The 21,095-nt window shown below is 47.8% G+C and overlaps 1 protein-coding gene across 1 annotated transcript; it reads left to right on the forward strand.

Annotated features, from left to right (window-relative positions):
- Nucleotides 1-1,525: 1,525 nt before the first annotated feature.
- Nucleotides 1,526-13,977, forward strand: LOC123076667 (ATP synthase protein MI25). Its single transcript, XM_044498795.1, has 2 exons — nucleotides 1,526-2,169; nucleotides 13,905-13,977. The coding sequence occupies exons 1-2, from the start codon at nucleotides 1,541-1,543 to the stop codon at nucleotides 13,975-13,977; spliced, it is 702 nt and encodes a 233-aa protein (XP_044354730.1). The 5' UTR covers nucleotides 1,526-1,540.
- Nucleotides 13,978-21,095: the final 7,118 nt, after the last annotated feature.

The raw sequence follows: 21,095 nt of genomic DNA on the forward strand, positions 1-21,095 counted from the left end.
TTGGCCTTGTATCGACCAAGGGAAAAAGAAGGAAAGAATCTCTGAGCGAGAGTGCCAAGATGGGAACCTATTCTTCGATCGACTATCGTGCTTCTTATGTTTTTCCAATACTGCGAGCCAAAGGCACGCTGCTATGATGAATCGGACTTGGCAGATTGAACTGCAGACTATAAAGGAGGAAGAAAGCCCATAATTATCATGTATGACATGGTTGTTCTTATCATGGTGAAACTGTTGGAAAAAGGTTACTGTGATTTTCTATCTATTAGTTGACAACGAAGATTCTGGCGGAGAGCTTTTCACATATAGATAGGTCGGGATGAGGAAGCTCCGTAGTCAACTAATAGATAGAAAATCCACCTTGTGAACTGTGTTTGTCTTAAAGTACTGTCTGCGATGGAATATACCTGTTCCAATCCCTCTAGTGGCTATACTGATTGACATAGGTAGCTTTCGTAGTCAAAGCTCACAGGGCCAAATGCTCTATTGGAGTGGGCACGAACACACACAATCAAGGTTCGAAGAACTTCTACTTCACGCCTTGAGGATTCTATGACGCTCACTCAATGGTGTTGTGGCGATTGCAAGCAATCAATAAACGAGGAAGCCAAATTATGGATCCAGGAAGGCTGCATCAGAAGGAAGAGTAGGTGTTGCTATGCCGTTGGCTGGGACTGAGACAGAGAGAGGGGAGCATAGCCCCTATGATCCCGGTAAAGAGTTCCAACTAAGCTCTTCTCAGGTTCTTTCTTTCTCTTCCATTCTTATGTTTATATATTAAAGTGTAGTTTTCTTACTGAAATATAATAATATTAATCTAATATGCCCATTGGTGTTCCAAAAGTACCTTACCGGATTCCCGAAGATGAAGAAGCGACTTGGGTTGACTTATACAATGTTACGTATCGAGAAAGGACACTTTTATTTTTAGTTCACTGCCCTATACATAGAAAGAAGTGCTTTTCCACCGGTATCAACATTCTATCTGGAATCAGTAGCGATAATTGTTGTATTGTGAGCCAACCCCGTAAGACACTATGCACCTCCAAATTCAATATGATTTTTCCAATCATTTCATTTATACGACCTGCAAATAAGATAACATCTTTGCTCGCCCTACAAAAAAACAACTATATGCCCTATAAACTTGCTTGCTTCTTCGAATCTCGAAATAACATATAGAAAGTGTTTCTATGATGAGACCATTCTCGATCGATAAATACGATAGGAGCCTATGTGTTTCACGGGCAGCCGGCCAATAGGGGAAGGTTGTGAATCCGGCGAACCGACCGCTTTAAGAACGTGATTGTCTTCTCTCACTCAGTTATCACTTGACAAAGATGACCCATTCTTTTTCGCCCTAAAAACGACAATGGTATGGTACTTTTTCTTCCAATCTCGATTGTGTGGGTGTCCGCTCATGTTCACGTTACATGCTAAATCAGGCTTTCCTTGGAAAAACCAACGCCGATGTCAAGATCAGTCTCCTTTCCTTTCAAAAGTGAGCGAGCAGAGCTGAAAAAGATGGAGTTACCTGGAGATGAGATTTCTTTCTACGGATATGAAGGATAGAAATATGCTATTTGCTGCTATTCCATCTATTTGTGCATCATGTCCGAAGAAGATCTCAATCTATAATGAAGAAATGATAGTAGCTCGTTGTTTTATAGGCTTTCTCATATTCAGTCGGAAGAGTTTAGGTAAGACTTTCAAAGAAACTCTCGACGGGAGAATCGAGTCTATTCAGGAAGAATTGCTGCAATTCTTCAATCCTAACGAAGTAATTCCGGAGGAATCCAATGAACAACAACGATTACTTAGGATCAGCTTGCGAATTTGCAGCACCGTAGTAGAATCATTACCAACGGCACGCTGTGCGCCTAAGTGCGAAAAGACAGTGCAAGCTTTGTTATGCCGAAACCTAAATGTAAAGTCAGCAACACTTCTAAATGCCACTTCTTCCCGCCGCATCCGTCTTCAGGACGATATAGTCACAGGTTTTCACTTTTCAGTGAGTGAAAGATTTGTATCCGGGTCTACGTTCAAAGCTTCTACCATAGACCTAATTCGAGAAGGCTTGATAGTCCTAAGAAAGGTGAGGGTGGGGGTTCTATTTAGGAAGAATAAGAAGAATCTCATTCATGTGTTCATGCTAACAGAGGAGCGGATCCAATACACATAAGACTTTTTTTCAGGAAATTCCTAATGTAAATGATGAATTTGGGATGTCATGCCCCACAAGTTAGTTGCCCAAGCGCTCCATAGGAGGGCAGTCTACCACAAGATAGAGTTTGAGACTGGAGCCAAAGCCCCAACCCCTCCATTTTTGGTTTTTATCTGGAAAGAATTTCAGGAAGTCGTATCGGCCAGATAAGCCTCTGACGGCTCCATATTGATTTTTCCACAGTTTTCTTTCAGAAGAAGCGGGAGCCATTTTGCATTGAAACTCGGTATCAGTAGAGTCATCTCCTGAGAAAGACTTCTTTCTTATTTATACAAGATTTCAGAGAACATAGTGAAGCCCTCAAAGCGCTAACAAAGTCGTAAGTAGAGAAGTTTTCCAAAAAGATACCTCGTTTTTCCATTAAGTGTGTGTTGTCTGATGAAGAATAACGGGGGAGCCAACTCAATAACCTAGCGGAGGAACCGTCCGGACTTGAAACAACGGGTGCAACCCTTGCATTTCGTTCTTTTGTTCTTTACTCTATTTTCGCTTTGGCACTCACTTCCTTTGGAATAAGGGAATTTTTCTTCTCTACTCGTTCCGTTGACCATCAAACAGTTTCTTAATTATGTTATGTCAAATGATGGGAAAAAGGAAGGAGTAATCAAAAAAGACTAGAACTACCTGATCCGTCGAAATACGATACGAAGGAAACGGACTTCAATCCCTCATTCTTATTGTTTGTTCTTCTGATCCCCTTGTTTTTCACTCGCTTAATTCGGAAGAGGAAAACGACAGCAGCTAAAGTGAGAAATAAACAACTGCTCGGAAAGCTTCGGTTTGAGCGTTGGTTTTGATGACAGTGAAGAAAGCTCGCCCAAAAGACGTACGTGGAACCAATGATACCAAAAAAAGAATCAAATATGAGGAGAACTGGGTGCATTGGTAAACGGCTCCGCCATAGCTTTTACGACTTCTGAATCCTATTAATGGCGCTCTCCGAATAAATAAGTAGATACAGGCGGACTACATACACGTGCTCTCCGAGTAGGGAAAGTGAGAAATCTACGGTCTTCCATCCGCGGATGTGACAAATCCAATCCAATTTGGTCTTGTCCCGTGGCTCGGACCCGGTCGCGTAAATGCAGCTACCACTACGACGGGATACTCTAGTTATTTACTCTGTTTCAATCCCTATTTGGCCATTCAACAGTAGCGTACGGCCTTTGGAAAGCATCTCTTCCTAGAGGGGACTCCCGCTTGTGATCTTCTTCCTTGGGTCGGAGAAAATAGAACTTACCAATTGGAAATGGAAATGCCGAATGAATTGAACCAAACTACGGAAACTGTGGTTGAGCTTGCCTGTCATCAACGAAGGATGGTTGTGAAGTTGGTGGAAGAAAGCAAACCAATGAATGCAGCTAGTCACCCCAAAAGGCGAGCCCATGTCTTTTGAGAAACTGACACAACCTGTTGTGTTGACTTATCTTATACTAAGGGTCCGTCCCAGCCAATAAGGGATTTCTCATAATTCTAGGATGAAACAGCATCATATCTCAGCTTGATTATGAGAGAGATTGAAGTGAAAGAACCCGGTTTCAGAGCGTGGAAACGGAAAAGAATGAGGTGAAAGGGCCGACCCATGCGGCCCACTTAGAATGTGCTTTGACTTCCCCAGGTTGTACAATAGCACTATTTTTTGGACCCAAGTTCGAAAGGATTAGAGCACTTGATTGAAGAATAGCTCAGTCCAATAGAAACTTAGGTTGGGCTGGCGGAGGGATGAGTGGAGCTTCTATATGACATGTACTGGTGTTTCATTAGTCCCTTGATCGGGTACCCGAAGCTCGCTTTGAGGAAGCAGTGCCATTTGGTTCTTCCTTCTTTCACGTCCATCCGCGAATGATTTGAGAATTCTTTTCATCACTGTTTGGATCGCAGACTTGACCGTTGTCTATAGAAAGAAAGTGCTCACTCATTTTCTGTTTGTTTTCATGTGCGCATACACTCAGCCTAATTTAGTAAGTGTGAAGTGGAAGGGCGAGTACGGGTGAAAGCCCACTACCTTCCGGATAGAAGATATGCTTGATTTATAGATAGCTTTGCTTCACTATATAGCGTGGGACGAATTGATAAGCTCTGAATGCAGGAAGGGAAACCTTAGAGCTTTCTTCGCTTATCTTCCCAAGCAGACCATATGATTCTCATTATTCTATTTCTCTGTCTTTCCAACCAGCATTCCCGCTTATTCTGATTGGAGTGATGTGTGGTACCGGGGATAATGCAATTGATGGTGCTTGTGGCCCCACGGAATGACCGTATAAAAGGAAATAGGCAGCAAGGGAGTTGGGTAGACTAAAGATACTGCCTTTAGCCCTCTGCGGCCTTTTTTTTGAAGTCGAGTCGTAAGGAAAGATCGATAGGATTTGGTCCATTTGGTGTCCTTCCAGACGAAGAAGCGAGAACCCTTTCTTCTTTGACCGCTTGCCCTCCTGGCACAGATGTGGGAAAAGGTCTCAGTTGCGGAATCAAATATGAATGAAGTTAGAACAATCAGCGTAAGCTCTTTCTCTAGGGCCACTATCAATAATGACAAGAACTCTTACCAACTAGCTTAACGCATCCGGTCTCCTCCTTCGTACCCCTAGCGGATATGAATAATAGGAAGAAACAGGTCCTTTCTAAAGGCGGGCATTAGACCAGAGTTTCGTGAGCCGGAGAAGATCGATAAAGCTTAGAACTTGCTCGTTTGCAGGAGGAGGCGGTGGTATGACTCCGTCCGTTGAACGAGCATTTTGTGCCACATGTTCGGCGTCCACATCCACTACCATTTTCTGATCCCAGTATCTATAGCAAAATCTCTATTTGCCTCACTCTATAGAAGGCCTCCCGTATGTAAGATCACCAACCAAGTTCCTTTCTTCTTTTTTTTGTGCCATCTTTACCAACTTCTACTTCTTGGCTGGCTTGATGCTTACAGGTCTTGCCTCTGCTGATACTGGTCATGGGGACAAGAACTCCGTGGGAAGAGAGCAGATACCAATCCTAAACAACCCTTAGAATGGCCTCATCCAAACGGATGATTGTCATTGATAAGACGGGCAGGTGGTATGTTGATACTGAGCCGCTTCCCCTGTAGTTGTTAGCTCGTTCTTGACAAATCCGATCGGGTCTTCATAATCTGGAGTAAAAGGATTCGAACCTTTGCATGCCGATACCAAAAACCGATGCCTTACCACTTGGCTATACTCCAAACAAACGGTAGGTTCCTGGAGAACCGTGGAAACTAGTTAGTTCAAATTGAACTCAAAAGCAATGTGCATTATCTACGCCTTTTTTAGATTCACCAAGACCCGCTAAAGGCTGATACAAACGAATAGTGGGAGTTCTTTCTTACAAATATAAATGGAGGAAATATCCCTAGTACCTTTGTCCTCTGCAAAGATCATAAGATCAGATGGAGTTGGATTGATTTCTCGCATCTACTAGATCAGAGATCAGAGTCAGGGGAGCTCTCGTAAGTGAGCCTAAGTAAGTAGTGTGGTTCGAGCGGATCAGTCACCGCTGAGTTCTGCTTTCCTCGCAGAGTTGGTTTTAGCCGGAACCGCGCTCTTGCCTTCTTCTTGTGCCCCTTGATTATTGATCTGAATTCAAGTTAGATTAGAGAATACCGGTGCCTTTTGATCCACCCTTAGGTTTGAAAACTGTGGAGGTTCAGTTACAAAATGCAGTTTATGAGGCTGATTTGTATGCCAGTGTGCAGGAAGGAGAGTTGGAAGATATACCTAGATCCCCCAATAGAGAAAAGAGCGAGCAGGTTACCTACTCTTGTGATGGATGGAGGCACTAGAAGTTGATGCTTTTTATGGACGGACATAGAAATTCGATTTCCAATAGAGCTGCAAACGCTACTGTAAGCCGAAGACGAATGCTGGCCAAAAGTAAGCAAAGCAGGAGAGGTGTCGTTTCCTTCAGTTGGTCAACCAACAGGTCTCCTCACTCTAGCATTTCTTCTTTGTTTAGGGAGCGGAATAGTTTATAACGGAGAGAGCCTTTCCTTTAGTGCAGTTGTTTAGTTGAACTTCCTTTAACAAGGTTGACGAGGAGTGACCGATCACTTGAGGGAACGATCGAGGAGACCGATCAGCTGCATCGGTAGCTTTCTGTTCTGTTCTGTCCCTTTCCTTTCCTTTGACATAGTAGGGAAAGCTAGACTTTATCTATTGAATAGGTCTAGTCTTTTCCCTTCGACTCCTTTGGGAAGGGGGTTCGGGGGAAACCTTTTGTCCTTCCCTTGTTTTGTCTTTTCAGTAGCAAAGGAAAAGTAACGTTAGCCGGTTTCCAGTTCGTTACCTGACTGCTCCGCCTTAACGCGAAAAGATAGGAAAAGTGCCTTGGTGCAAAGCTAGGGTCAACATAAAGTTTCCGACGTTAGGAGGAATTCCCCTTAATATCAAGATGGCTTTTCCATGGTATGCATGTTTGGGTGAACATGACCCAGGCGCAGAGGCCTGATTTCATAGTCAAATGCGCTCAAAACACGGACGTTGAGTAGGCGCGTGAAGGATCATACGTCTGGTCTCCTAAATCGGCCAAATAGGCCTCTTTTTTGGAGTTAAATAGTCTTTTCTCTTTGATCCCTCACGTGATCAAATCAAGTAAGTCTACTTCTACTTGGATTGGAAGTGAGTAGTTCACATACGGTTTTCAGTGAACAGTAGTTCATAATGCTGGTCTTATTCCAGTTCCATTTGAAGTAGATGCAAAAATCTAATGAGATTGGAGCATAAATCTAACGACTGGATTGAGCTGTACTAGACTATATAATGGAGCAGTACTATATACGCGTGTGCACGCGCGGGCGATTTCCTCCCTTGCGTGTGCGCGATTTCTCCCTCACAGAATAGGGGCCCCATCTGCTAACCTCCAGCTGCCCGGAACAGGTATAGAAAGCTTTGACAAAAACTTGAAGTGAATATGCAAATGGAATGGGAGAGTTCCTAACTGATCAGTTCATTTGATCGGCATTGGACTAGTCAACACAGTTAGTCTCATTTCCCATTCTTTTGCTCACATCTAACCTGTTCGATTCCGGTATAGCTATCGGTCCCTTCAAGGACGGCAACCAGTACGATTGTCCTGGCTGCGGCTCATCTTTTTCGATGAACCAACCACAGCCCAATGCCTGTGATCACGATACGCAATAAGTGCATGTCATGAGTATGCAAGATTTCCCCTGAGTTTCCATTAGGAGTAATAGGGAATTCCTTGGTTTAATTAGGGGAGAGTCGATCGTTAGAGTCGCTCGAGTCGTCACTAGTTCACTTCATTACTAGGGAAGTGGAAGGACAATGAAATCCAATTGGTTGATTTGTCATCATCTTCCTGGTTGACTGGAGAGACGGGTCCCCTGGATTGGGGACACGACTCGACAGCAACGCCGAACGTAGTGATCAAAGTATGTTAGTTGGTGGAGGTAGATCTGTACTCTGATCGAAGGGAGAAAGTACTCACGACTCGGAGCTAGTCAGGAAAGCCAGGGTTCTGAGCTCTTATCCCTTAACGGGTAAGAGCGAAAGCCCGCAGTCTGGGGTTCTAGGCTGCTTAAGTAGAGTCAGCAGCCGTAAGCCCCAGATAGGGAGACATGCCCTTTAGGGCGTATCAACCCGATGCCGAAGGACTGTTCCTAGCCTCGAGGAGTGACTCCGAGAGGCGTGACTAGCTCGATGGAGTGAGTACTTTAAACCGTAGTGAAAAGTACAGATCGACCGGAAGGTAGGTTAGGGAGCGGAATAGTTTATAACGGAGAGAGCCTTTCCTTTAGTGCAGTTGTTTAGTTGAACTTCCTTTAACAAGGTTGACGAGGAGTGACCGATCACTTGAGGGAACGATCGAGGAGACCGATCAGCTGCATCGGTAGCTTTCTGTTCTGTTCTGTCCCTTTCCTTTCCTTTGACATAGTAGGGAAAGCTAGACTTTATCTATTGAATAGGTCTAGTCTTTTCCCTTCGACTCCTTTGGGAAGGGGGTTCGGGGGAAACCTTTTGTCCTTCCCTTGTTTTGTCTTTTCAGTAGCAAAGGAAAAGTAACGTTAGCCGGTTTCCAGTTCGTTACCTGACTGCTCCGCCTTAACGCGAAAAGATAGGAAAAGTGCCTTGGTGCAAAGCTAGGGTCAACATAAAGTTTCCAACGTTAGGAGGAATTCCCCTTAATATCAAGATGGCTTTTCCATGGTATGCATGTTTGGGTGAACATGACCCAGGCGCAGAGGCCTGATTTCATAGTCAAATGCGCTCAAAACACGGACTTTGAGTAGGCGCGTGAAGGATCATACGTCTGGTCTCCTAAATCGGCCAAATAGGCCTCTTTTTTGGAGTTAAATAGTCTTTTCTCTTTGATCCCTCACGTGATCAAATCAAGTAAGTCTACTTCTACTTGGATTGGAATTGAGTAGTTCACATACGGTTTTCAGTGAACGGTAGTTCATAATGCTGGTCTTATTCCACTTCCATTTGAAGTAGATGCAAAAATCTAATGAGATTGGAGCATAAATCTAACGACTGGATTGAGCTGTACTAGACTATATAATGGAGCAGTACTATATACGCGTGTGCGCGCGCGGGCGATTTCCTCCCTTGCGTGTGCGCGATTTCTCCCTCACAGAATAGGGGCCCCATCTGCTAACCTCCAGCTGCCCGGAACAGGTATAGAAAGCTTTGACAAAAACTTGAAGTGAATATGCAAATGGAATGGGAGAATTCCTAACTGATCAGTTGATTTGATCGGCATTGGACTAGTCAACACAGTTAGTCTCATTTCCCATTCTTTTGCTCACATCTAACCTGTTCGATTCCGGTATAGCTATCGGTCCCTTCAAGGACGGCAACCAGTACGATTGTCCTGGCTGCGGCCCATCTTTTTCGATGAACCAACCACAGCCCTATGCCTGTGATCACGATACGCAATAAGTGCATGTCATGAGTATGCAAGATTTCCCCTGAGTTTCCATTAGGAGTAATAGGGAATTCCTTGGTTTAATTAGGGGAGAGTCGACTCGTTAGAGTCGCTCGAGTCGTCACTAGTTCACTTCATTACTAGGGAAGTGGAAGGACAATGAAATCCAATTGGTTGATTTGTCATCATCTTCCTGGTTGACTGGAGAGACGGGTCCCCTGGATTGGGGACACGACTCGACAGCAACGCCGAACGTAGTGATCAAAGTATGTTAGTTGGTGGAGGTAGATCTGTACTCTGATCAAAGGGAGAAAGTACTCACGACTCAGAGCTAGTCAGGAAAGCCAGGGTTCTGAGCTCTTATCCCTTAATGGGTAAGAGCGAAAGCCCGCAGTCTGGGGTTCTAGGCTGCTTAAGTAGAGTCAGCAGCCGTAAGCCCCAGATACGGGAGACATGCCCTTTAGGGCGTATCGACCCGATGCCGAAGGACTGTTCCTAGCCTCGAGGAGTGAATCCGAGAGGCGTGACTAGCTCGATGGAGTGAGTACTTTAAACCGTAGTGAAAAGTACAGATCGACCGGAAGGTAGGTTAGGGAGCGGAATAGTTTATAACGGAGAGAGCCTTTCCTTTAGTGCAGTTGTTTAGTTGAACTTCCTTTAACAAGGTTGAGGAGGAGTGACCGATCACTTGAGGGAACGATCGAGGAGACCGATCAGCTGCATCGGTAGCTTTCTGTTCTGTTCTGTCCCTTTCCTTTCCTTTGACATAGTAGGGAAAGCTAGACTTTATCTATTGAATAGGTCTAGTCTTTTCCCTTCGACTCCTTTGGGAAGGGGGTTCGGGGGAAACCTTTTGTCCTTCCCTTGTTTTGTCTTTTCAGTAGCAAAGGAAAAGTAACGTTAGCCGGTTTCCAGTTCGTTACCTGACTACTCCGCCTTAACGCGAAAAGATAGTAAAAGTGCCTTGATGCAAAGCTAGGGTCAACATAAAGTTTCCGACGTTAGGAGGAACTCCCCTTAATATCAAGATGGCTTTTCCATGGTATGCATGTTTGGGTGAACATGACCCAGGCGCAGAGGCCTGATTTCATAGTCAAATGCGCTCAAAACACGGACTTTGAGTAGGCGCGTGAAGGATCATATGTCTGGTCTCCTAAATCGGCCAAATAGGCCTCTTTTTTGGAGTTAAATAGTCTTTTCTCTTTGATCCCTCACGTGATCAAATCAAGTAAGTCTACTTCTTCTTGGATTGGAAGTGAGTAGTTCACATACGGTTTTCAGTGAACGGTAGTTCATAATGCTGGTCTTATTCCACTTCCATTTGAAGTAGATGCAAAAATCTAATGAGATTGGAGCATAAATCTAACGACTGGATTGAGCTGTACTAGACTATATAATGGAGCAGTACTATATACACGTGTGCGCGCGCGGGCGATTTCCTCCCTTGCGTGTGCGCGATTTCTCCCTCACAGAATAGGGGCCCCATCTGCTAACCTTCAGCTGCCCGGAACAGGTATAGAAAGCTTTGACAAAAACTTGAAGTGAATATGCAAATGGAATGGGAGAGTTCCTAACTGATCAGTTGATTTGATCGGCATAAAGGATCTGAACATATGATCTTCCACCGAATAAACCAACTAGCATCAACTACAAGGAGTAATCAACACTAATAGCAACCCACAGGTACCAATCTGAGGTTTTGAGACAAAGATTGGATACAAGAGATGAACTAGGGTTTCAGAGGAGATGGTGCTGGTGAAGATGTTGATGGAGATTGACCCCCTCCCGATGAGAGGATCGATGGTGATAACGATGGTGATGATTTCCCCCTCCCGGAGGGATGTTTCCCCGGCAGAACAGCTCCGCCGGAGCCCTAGATTGGTTTCGCCAGGTTCCGCCTCGAGACGGCGGCGCTTCGTCCCGAAAGCTTCCTTCTGATTTTTTTCCAGGGCAAAAGACTTCATATAGCCAAAGATGGGCACCGGAGGCCTGTCAGGGGGCCCACGAGGCAGGGGGCGCGCCCAGGGGGTAGGGCGCGCCCCCCACCCTCGAGGATGGTGGGTGGCCCCCTCTGGTTGATTCTTTCGCCAGTATTTTTTATTAATTCCAAAAACTGCCTCCGTGAAGTTTCAGGACTTTTGGAGCTGTGCAGAATAGGTCTCTAATATTTGCTCCTTTTTCTGCCCAGAATTCCAGCTGCCGGCATTCTCCCTCTTCATGTAAACCTTGTAAAATAAGAGAGAATAGGCATAAGTATTATGACATAATGTGTAATAACAGCACATAATGCAATAAATATCGATATAAAAACATGATGCAAAATGGGCGTATCACGGTGGACGTGCACCCAACGCGCGGACGCATCCTGTCTGCGTACATTTTTCTTTGCAAGCCCTTAACTTTTTTTCATCATTCATTTTTTGTACAGGGAATACATCACCAAATTTTGACTAGAAAAGCAAGACTAAAGAAAACAAAAACCACAAGAATACATTTTAGAAGATATCCAACTTCCATAACTGCTCCTATAAGTTGGATTAGTGCCTTCTCGATGCATTCATTGTTGATCTGCGGAGGAGGCTCGATCTTGCGTGCTTCTTTCTTCTTCAAGTCTAAAGAAGTAGAGGTTGATTCCTCGCATCTAGTCTCATGTCTAGCCTCTAATCTAGCAACAAGTGCACTAGTCTCATCTCTAGCCTCTATGCTAGCTAAAAGTGCACAAACATCCACTAAATTGTGCTCTATCAATATATCGATGTACTCTTCTTCTCAATACCAAAACTTGCATCCATGCTACACAATAAAATTTTAAGTTAGCACAACTAGTCAAATCTAAGATCACAACTGAAGCTAAAAAGAGCACATACCCCATCGTTTAAGCACTTGATGAACACCCACCGGGATGTTCCGGCGTTGTAGACACGCGGCGCACGACCTTCTTTGGGCAATGGTCGCACTTAATGAGTGGCAACGGTGCGCCGACGAGCTTTTGGGCTAGCACCGAGCCCGGCCGACCGCCATTCGTGTATCTGCCAGCGAACAACCGACGGTGTAGATCCGAGCGGCTAGAGGAGGAGCCACTGCCTGCATGCGGCCTTGCGGCCCTGCCAGGGCCTTCCAGCCCGGTGCCCGGCCAGTCCATGGTGCGGCGCGGCCTCCCACAGCCGGGCGAGCTCAAGACCGACCGGATCCGCCCCAAATCCGGACGACAGGTGCGCAAATCATGTGGTCGTGGTTGGGTAGCTCGGGGGCGCCGAGGGGAAGGGGCTGGGCGAGCGCGCGTCCGAGCTGCACAGCTGCAATGGCGGCAGCGGCGAGGGGAAGAGTGGGAAAGAGTGGAAAAGAGTGGAGGGGGTGTGGCCGGAGGGAGGGAGGGGCGGATAGAAAAAGGCATCCCTGTGCCACCGACGGGCGGGCCAGGGAAGGACACGCGCAGACGGCCAGCCCGTCCGCGTGCTATCCGTTTCACCTCAAAACAGGCGCAAACTTGGGCCGGGATGGGTCAAAAGCGGACAGAAAACGGACAAAAGTTTGTTTGCTCCCGCGCATTGGGCCGTCTGGTTCGTTCGTTTTACCCCAAACGAACGCACGCGGACAAGATGGAGTCGCGCTGTGGAGTTGGCCTAAGAGACCATGTGCGTCGCCCGATGAGCCGCTACTTGAGCCTGATGTAGTTGTCCATGAGGTGGTCACCGGCGCGGGTGATCGTCCAGGGCAAAAGGCAACACGGCACCACCAGCAGAGCATGCGGAGGTCAGAGTTTGTCGTCCTGATCTGGCTCAAAGGATGTGCAAAATCAATGTCAGCTCAGCTTGTGATGCATGCGACTTCTAGGAATTGGGATTGATCCATTCTTTGCTCCGTCTCTCTCTACATTTTCCTCTCTTGATTAATTTTGCAAATTTTCCTCTTCGTGGATGCCACGTGAAAAGAAGCCAGCAGTGTGCATGGTGGCAGGAGTCTCTGCAAATTGCTTGCTCGATGGTTCAGCATTTGGAATAATTAGTAGCTGAATTTGTAGCGGTTTTTCTCATTTCGAATGTTATGGACAACTAGAAAGACATTCTATTGTATAAGCTGTCTATACCCCCACCCCTCGATAACTTCTGTACAAATAACATGATAATTTACGCACAGCGGAGCTGATAACCTGTGTACAAACCCGTCGGTAACTTATGCCCCCCCTCTAACTTTTCTGTGCAAATAGCATGATAATTTTTATACACAGTGGAGCTGATAACCTATGTACATACCGTGGATTTGATAACTTAGGCATAAACATTATGGTAACTTTTTCCTGGGGTAAAAATTTGTTGAATACACACACCCTCATGTTTCTGTGTAAATAGGGTGGTAGTAGACACACTGCAGACCTGATAACTTAGGTACAAACACAGCGGTAACTTTTGAACGATAGCCGGGACTTGTTGAAAACACACTGCCAGTAACTTTTGTGTAAATGGCACGGGAATATACATACCACGGACATGATAACTTAGATACAAACACAGTGAAAGTTCTTACCTACGGCAAAATCTGTTGAATGCACACCCCTGATAACTTCTGTATAAACATCATGGTAATAGACACACTGCAGACCTGATAACTTAGGTACAAAAATCAAGGTAATTTTGATCGAGAAAAAGAAAATTTTGATCGAGGTACAAAAATCATGGTGTGTAAACTACCGGGGGCGGGGGGGGGGGGGGGTTCAAAGTTACCATCCCCTTTCCTAATTATGTGTAATAGTTCTAATAGAATTGCGTCTACATCCTCTGGATGCCAGGTCAGTTTACATTGGAGTAGTAGAGGATTCTGTTTTACTTGCTAAAAACATCTCCATCCTAGCATTTTCGTGAGAATAAGATTCAGATTACAATCCACCATATCAAGAGAAACTCCAAAATCCACTCCTATTAAACTTGCCATATCTAACAACTTAACATTGTCAGGATGTAAATCACAAACCTTTGAATACATACCTTTTGAGCAGCCCAAGTTTTTGGCTCTAGCTAGGGACATGACCCTGTCCAGCATAGGTATGTCATCCATATTCTTGGAAGCAATCCTTCCATTGTATCTTTGGTGACCCAAATCCCTCCTTTAACGTTATCTACTTAAATATTAGTAATGTCATTCTGATCGTCACTCAATTTAATCCCCATTTTAGCCCCCAAACTAAGAGTCTGCAAACCTTCTCCTTCATCATTTAGATCAACTTTGGAAATATGTACCCTTTAATTGTTAATATTCCCAGAAGTCCCCCCCCCCCATTAACAGAAATAGAGTCAGATACATCATCCTTTCCACTTTTGTGAGTTGCCAAGTTCTTTGATTTATACAAGAGCAGATCTACCTCGTCTTGTTGTTCTGGGCAGCAACTTTTTGCTTCAACACCAACTTAGTCCTTGTACTAGCATAAATATGGCTAGGTACCACCTAATCACCATTGGTTTTAGTTATTTTTGGATCTCTTTCAGCCTCTTCTGTATGCTGAAAATCCATCCAATCTTCATACCCTTGAGATAATTCATCCTCACTCTACCATCCCTCATCAACAACCATTTTAAGTTCAACGAGAATTCTGTGACCATAAGATTTGGTGTAGTAAGATTAGTGCATCTGGGTATTTTCTAACGGTCCACCACAGCCACCTTTACCCTGACCAAGCCAGATTCCTGCATAGTCACGATATCCACTACATGTGTGTAACCAATCATAGAACAAATATCATAAAGTCCATGAATTTTTTTCATAGTCTTGGGCACTCCTTTAGCTTTTGCCCAGATCAGAATTAGCTTACCTGCAGCCAATGAATCATGATTCCACATTTTAACATTCACAACGACATTCTCCCCTTTCAAAGGCATCCAATCATACACAAAGGCCTCACTAATCCTAGCATTCAATGGAAAGTTGACCAAAAAGGCAACATCTTAGAGCTTCTTGGCCTTCCAATTCCATCTCCAGGGATAGATTTTTTGCTAGGCTTCTAACAAACATGTTAGCATCGATGTCAGGGTCACACACCTCTGTCAGATGAACCAGAGCAACTGCCGCACTCTTCATCGAAGAACTCACCTTTCTCATGTTCTGCAACAAAATAGCCAAGACCTTCCCCGCCAAAACCAACAAGCATGGCCCCAGGTTTTTTTGTAGCCAAGCGCGAAAATCAGAAAATATGTGTCTCTTTTGTGCAATTCGCACACTTCACTTTCACATCACAACTTTTTGGTCCATGGCCCTTAATCCCACATATGTGGCAGATAATTTTATCACCCGCAGGTACCTTTCCTACAGACTCCTAAGGTACCGCAGGGCCTCCCACCGAGGTTGCGCCCAACAGAATTTTCCTTTGAAGATTGAGCATCCACATCACTATTACCTCCTCCCTCCCAGTGTGATGCCTCCTAGGTGCATTGCACTGAATTCACCACATGTTCCATTGATATGACACCGCTAGGGGAGGGAAATTATTGCTTTGCATAGGTGGCCTACATGGGTATTGATTCGCCCCCCTATTCACACCATGGAAACTCGATTCACCGAAATTGGTATCCCTACACGGGTACTGGTTGTCTGGTAGATTCCGTTGATAATTCCTGGGCGGCGCCCTGAAAGAAAAATGATGATTCTGATTGAACTTCCCGTGCTGGAAATTGCAATCAAAATTAGGATTCCCTCTCCCTCCACCTCCGCCACCATCAGCTCTACCTCCACCCCACACCCGGGACCGAAACGATCTCCCATGGCTGCACCCAAACTGCCATGTCCCCTAGTATCGGAAAAACAACAACACAAGAGATGTGTGACGATAGAACCTATCTGCAAACTAGGATTAGGAGTCGATGTAATACCAGGCCCCCTAAATCTAGACCGCCCAGAGGCCTCTTTGTGCCTTTCTAAACCAAGGCACAATGCCCCTAAGCCCAATGTGACCCAAAGTGCGAATTGAAACGAAAACTTTTCCCACACAAAAACATCATCTCGTGAATCTCCATCTTTTCGTGTCGGTGATCGAGTGGCGAGCATCGCACCGTCCATTCCAGTGCCTGTCGGATGTCGAACTCGTCCATCATGTCCCATGGGAAAGCAAAGTGGATCAGAGCCAACACCTACTTACACTAGTTTTCCTCGAACAATTTGGAACCATGGACTAGTGTTACTGACTGAATTAGAACAGGGAAATGAAACAGTAGTAGATCTACGATCTGGAGCAGCACTCACATACCTAAAATCCGGCGACACCAACTTCGTGGGAATTTGAACACATTTGCATTTTAGACAACTCGGAACAACAATCAGCTTTGATATCTGCTTCTTCACCTTGTTCTTCCCAACTTGCTTTTGAGCACAATCCAACACATCCCCAAAGGTAACCAAATAAGGGCAACACTCATGATCCCCTAACCATCAGAACAAAAGTCACCTTCACTCAGTTGTTGCAGCGACAAAAATCGACCACTTGGTCGAACAACATCAAGGGAATCCAGTGCATCTCCACCTTCACGCCCACAGAGACTTGCAATGGAGGAATCCAGAAGCCTAACGCCCTTTTTTGAGGTACATCGAAGGAAACACCTTCCTCACCGCGAGTAAATGGCGGGCCAACTTCGATGACAGGTAAGATGTGCAATCCCATCAATGCCTTGCTGGTACCGGCGACAAGCGAGATGTGTGATCCTCTTAATCCCTTGCTGGTTCCGATGATAGCTAAGGCAGGGGATCCACCGGTTCTGGAAGAGGTGAAACACTTGTCGGAGACAGCCCCATGATGCAGTCCCATATCGCTTGTGACGCGGATCCTCTGATTTCGACCTCCTGCTTGGCCCAGAGATGAAACCCACCGGCAGCGCAGGAGGGGATCGCGTGATCCTTTCCCTCCCGAAATCCGTGTCCTCGAAGTATATTTGCCTCGTTATATTCTCCCACTCTTGATCCACCTGTGCTCGATAGACCTGCGCATACCTCTCCCATCTGGATCTCGAGATCTGGTCTTCCTTCGTCGCCTGCAGCGCCTCCTTCCACTCCCGCACGCACTGGGTCAACGAGAAGGCGTCGTCGCGAAGTCTCACAGCCCCTTGCAACCACAACTGCTCTCTTGTCGCCTCCAACACCTCCTGCGGCATCGAGCAAATCCACCGCAACATCTATGGGAATGTCTCGTAGACGAAGGGGAGCGGCATCTCGAGGCAGATCCAACTCCTATAGGGCAACATGAAATGTTGGACCCGTGGATCCGTGATAGCACCTCATATGACCGCTCATACGAGCGGGTGCGCTCATATGATAGGCCATCTTTGGCTCTGGAGGCACCGCGGGAGCACCTCCCTTCGTCCCTTTGCTTCATTCTTTATGGTAGTTGATTATCATAAAACTTTATTCGCTCCAAAAGACATCACCTGCGGGATGCCAACAAAAAGTAATGCGTGAATGTGGTAAAATTCCACAAAGTCTAGCATGTAGGCAGAAAACAACTACCAAAATCATCACATAAATTGGACTCATCGGACCCAAAGTGCGAATTGAAATGAAAAAATTATCCCGCGGAAAACATCATCTCCTGAATTTCCATATTTTCGTGTCGGCGATCGAGTGGCGAGCGGCGCCCTGTCCAGTCCAGCGACTGACAGACGTCGAACTTGTCAATCCTGTCCCATGGGCAACCAAAGTCGATCAGGTCCAACACTTACTTCCACTAGTTTTCCTCCAAGAATTTGAAACCATGGACTAGTGTTACTAACTGAATTAGAACAGAGAGACAAAATAGGAGCAGATCTATGACCTGGAGCAGCGCTCACATGCCTAAAATTCAGTGGCATCAACTTTGCAGGAATTTGAGCACATTTGCATTTCAGATAGCTCGCAACAACATCCAGCTTCGATCTTTGCTTCTTCACCTTGTTCTTCCCGGCTTGCTTTTGAGCATGATCCAATGCATCCCCAAAGGTAACCCAATAATGGGTTCAACACTCCTGATCCTCCTCACCATTAGAACAAACATCATCATCATCCAGTTACCGCGACGCCCAAAATCGGCCACCTAGTTAGACAACATCAAGGGATTTCAGTGCATCTCCACTTCCATGCCCATAGAGACTGGCAACGGAGGAATCCAGCACCCTAAGACCCATTTTCTGAGGAACATTAAAGGAAACACCTGGCTTCTTCCCGCGAGTACATGGTGAGATGTGCAATCCCCTAAATACCTTGTTGGTTCTGGCAACAGATAAGGCAAGGGATCCACCGGTTCTAGAAGAGGCACAACACTTGTCCGAGACAACCTCATGATGTATTCTCATCTCGCTTTGCGACGCGGATCCTCTGATTTCGTCCCCTGCTCCGTCCGGAGGATGAAACCTACAGGCGGCGAAGAAGGGACCGTGGAGTCCTTGCCCTCTCCGAATTTGTGCCCTAAACGTAGATCCGCCTCGCCAGATTCTCCTGCTCTCAATCTGCTTGAGCTCGATAGACCTACGCATACGTCTCCCATCTGGATCTTGAGATCGAGTCTTCCTTCATCGCCTGCAACGCGTCCTTCCATTCCCGCACGCATTGGACCACGAGAAGGCGTTGTCGCGAAGTCTCACAGTCCTCTCCAACCACCGCTGCTCTCTCGTCGCCTCCAACACCTCCCACGGCATCGAGCAAATCGGCCGCAGCATCTCCGGGAACGCCTCGTAGACGAAGGGGAGCGGCATCTCGAGGCGCTTCCAACTCCTGTCGCGCGAGGGGGAGATGTTGGACCCGCGGATCCATGCCGGCGAGGAAGCATATGGGTGGCTAAGGGAAGCGGTGGAGGAAGCGGCGACGATGCGGGGATGGGAGGTCACGGGAGCGTGGGTAGACCAGGCTGACTAGAAGCCCGAAACACCACCCGGCAAGTTAAGCCAATTATTAAAATTTATACTAATTTCAGAAAAATAGAAGGATGTAAATATTCATGCACAAGTTGACTCCACCCACATATGGCAAGGTGAAAACACCTTGCATGTGTTGTTCCTGCGCTTCTGATGAAGGGCACGCCCACGCGTCACCTAGACCACCCGATGATCATATCGGACGGCCTGGCAGGATGGGTACGTAGTAAGAGTGAATTTGGGAATGGTATAAGCGCGGACGTGTTGTTTAGCAACCAGTAATGCCCTGGCCAATGCTCTTAATGACCGTCCCACTGTATCCATGCTAGCTTTTCTTGCCAACGCAGCTTTATGCATGCACGCGCGCTGGCGTGCTTTAATTTGGCTCCTGTTTTAGCCCTCGTTGATCATCATCCGTGCATCTTATTAGTAACAAATAATGCTCTTGATGATCCCCCACGGTTTATGTTACCGCGTGGTGCTGGGTGACAACCAGAGCCATTGTCATCTCGTGTTAATGTGCATCCTCTTTTAGCACGGCCCCGTCGATCGATCGCCCGTGGAACCAAGAAAAACGAGCGCACTTTCGTGTCGATTGCTTCCTCGTGGTCCATTGGTTCTGCTGCTCCTGGAGAAAGAGAGACATTCTACTCGCCGGCCGCCGGTAGAATGACTTCGCCGCCGGCGTCTGGGAGGTCGGAGCACGCCGCTGCCGCCGGGCAATTCCACGTGCTCAACTCCAGCAGCGGCGGCGGCGGCTCTGACGCTGGGCAGCCCAACGGCGCGGCGTATCGGCAGCTGCCTTCTCCACGGGCCGCTGCACCCGCGAACGGCGCGGCGTACCGGCAGCTGCCGTCTCCACGAGCCGCCTCTCCTGCCAACGGCGTCGCGCAAGGTAACGGCGTGACGGCGTATCGGCAGCTCCCGTCTCCGCGAGCCGCCGCTCCAGTGAACGGCGTCGCACAAGCGAACGGCGCGACGGCGTTTCGGCAGTTTCCGTCTCCGCGCGCCACCGCTCCGGCGAAAGGCGTCGCACAGGCAAGTGGTCGGCAACTTCCGTCTCCGCGAGCCGCCGCTCCGGCGAAAGGAGTCGCACAAGCAAGCGGTCCGCAGCTTCCGTCTCCGCGAGCCGCCGCTCCAGCGAACGGCGCCGCACAAGCAAGCGGTACGACGGCGTATCGGCAGCTTCCGTCCCCGCGAGCCACCGCTCCAGCGAACGGCGTCGCGCAAGGGAACGGCATGGCGGCGTATCGGCAGTTGCCGTCTCCACGAGCGACCGCCGCAACGAATGGCGCGACGGCGTATCGGCAGCTGCCGTCTCCACGGGCCGACGCCACGGCATTGTGGCGTTCGACGCCGGTGCGCGCCATGACCACCTACGGCCCTCCGGCCACCGGGGCCGCCCCGCCGGTGCCCATAGCCATGCGGGCTCCGTCCACGCAGTCGATGCCGTCGCCGCACCTGCTGCAGCAGCTCATGGTCTTGGCGGGGTGGGGCGCTTCTTCCAGACCGCCGTGGCTGCAGAGCTACGTGCAGGGCACGCCGCCGCCGTTCTCCACCTCCGGGAGAGGCCGTGGGATGCAACCACCTTTCGCATCTTCACGGATACCACGGATACCGGGGGCCAGCGGCAGCGGCACCGCCGTAGCCGTGCAGAGAGACGCCGGCGGCGACCATCTTCCCAAGCATACTGGCGCTGGCCGCGGCAAACCGGCGAGCGAGAGGTCGCTCCAGATCGTCCCTGCTGACGACGGTGCCGGGGCCAGCAAGAACGTGCCACCGATCGGCGGCAACGGCGACGGGGCCGGCAAGAACGTGACGCCGGCCGCCGGCGGCAACGGCGATACCGCCGTGCCGCTTCTGGGCCCTGTGCTCGCTATTCCGTCCACCGGCGTCGTCCGCAAAGGGAAGGCCGCCGCTAAATCGCCGAACGGCCGCCTACGGAAGCCGCGCGCGCCCAAGGGGAGCAGCACTCTGGCGGGACCCAAGAAAGTCCCCGGCAGGAAACCCGCCGCCGACAAACCGGCGGCCACGAATCCCAGCGCCCAAGGCAACGACCAGCCAAAGACCGTCTCGCCTCCAAGCAGCGGCAGGAAGAGGAGGAACGCCGCCCCGGC

Source organism: Triticum aestivum, chromosome 3D, assembly GCF_018294505.1.
Source record: "Triticum aestivum cultivar Chinese Spring chromosome 3D, IWGSC CS RefSeq v2.1, whole genome shotgun sequence".
In the NCBI taxonomy this organism is placed as follows: domain Eukaryota; kingdom Viridiplantae; phylum Streptophyta; class Magnoliopsida; order Poales; family Poaceae; genus Triticum; species Triticum aestivum.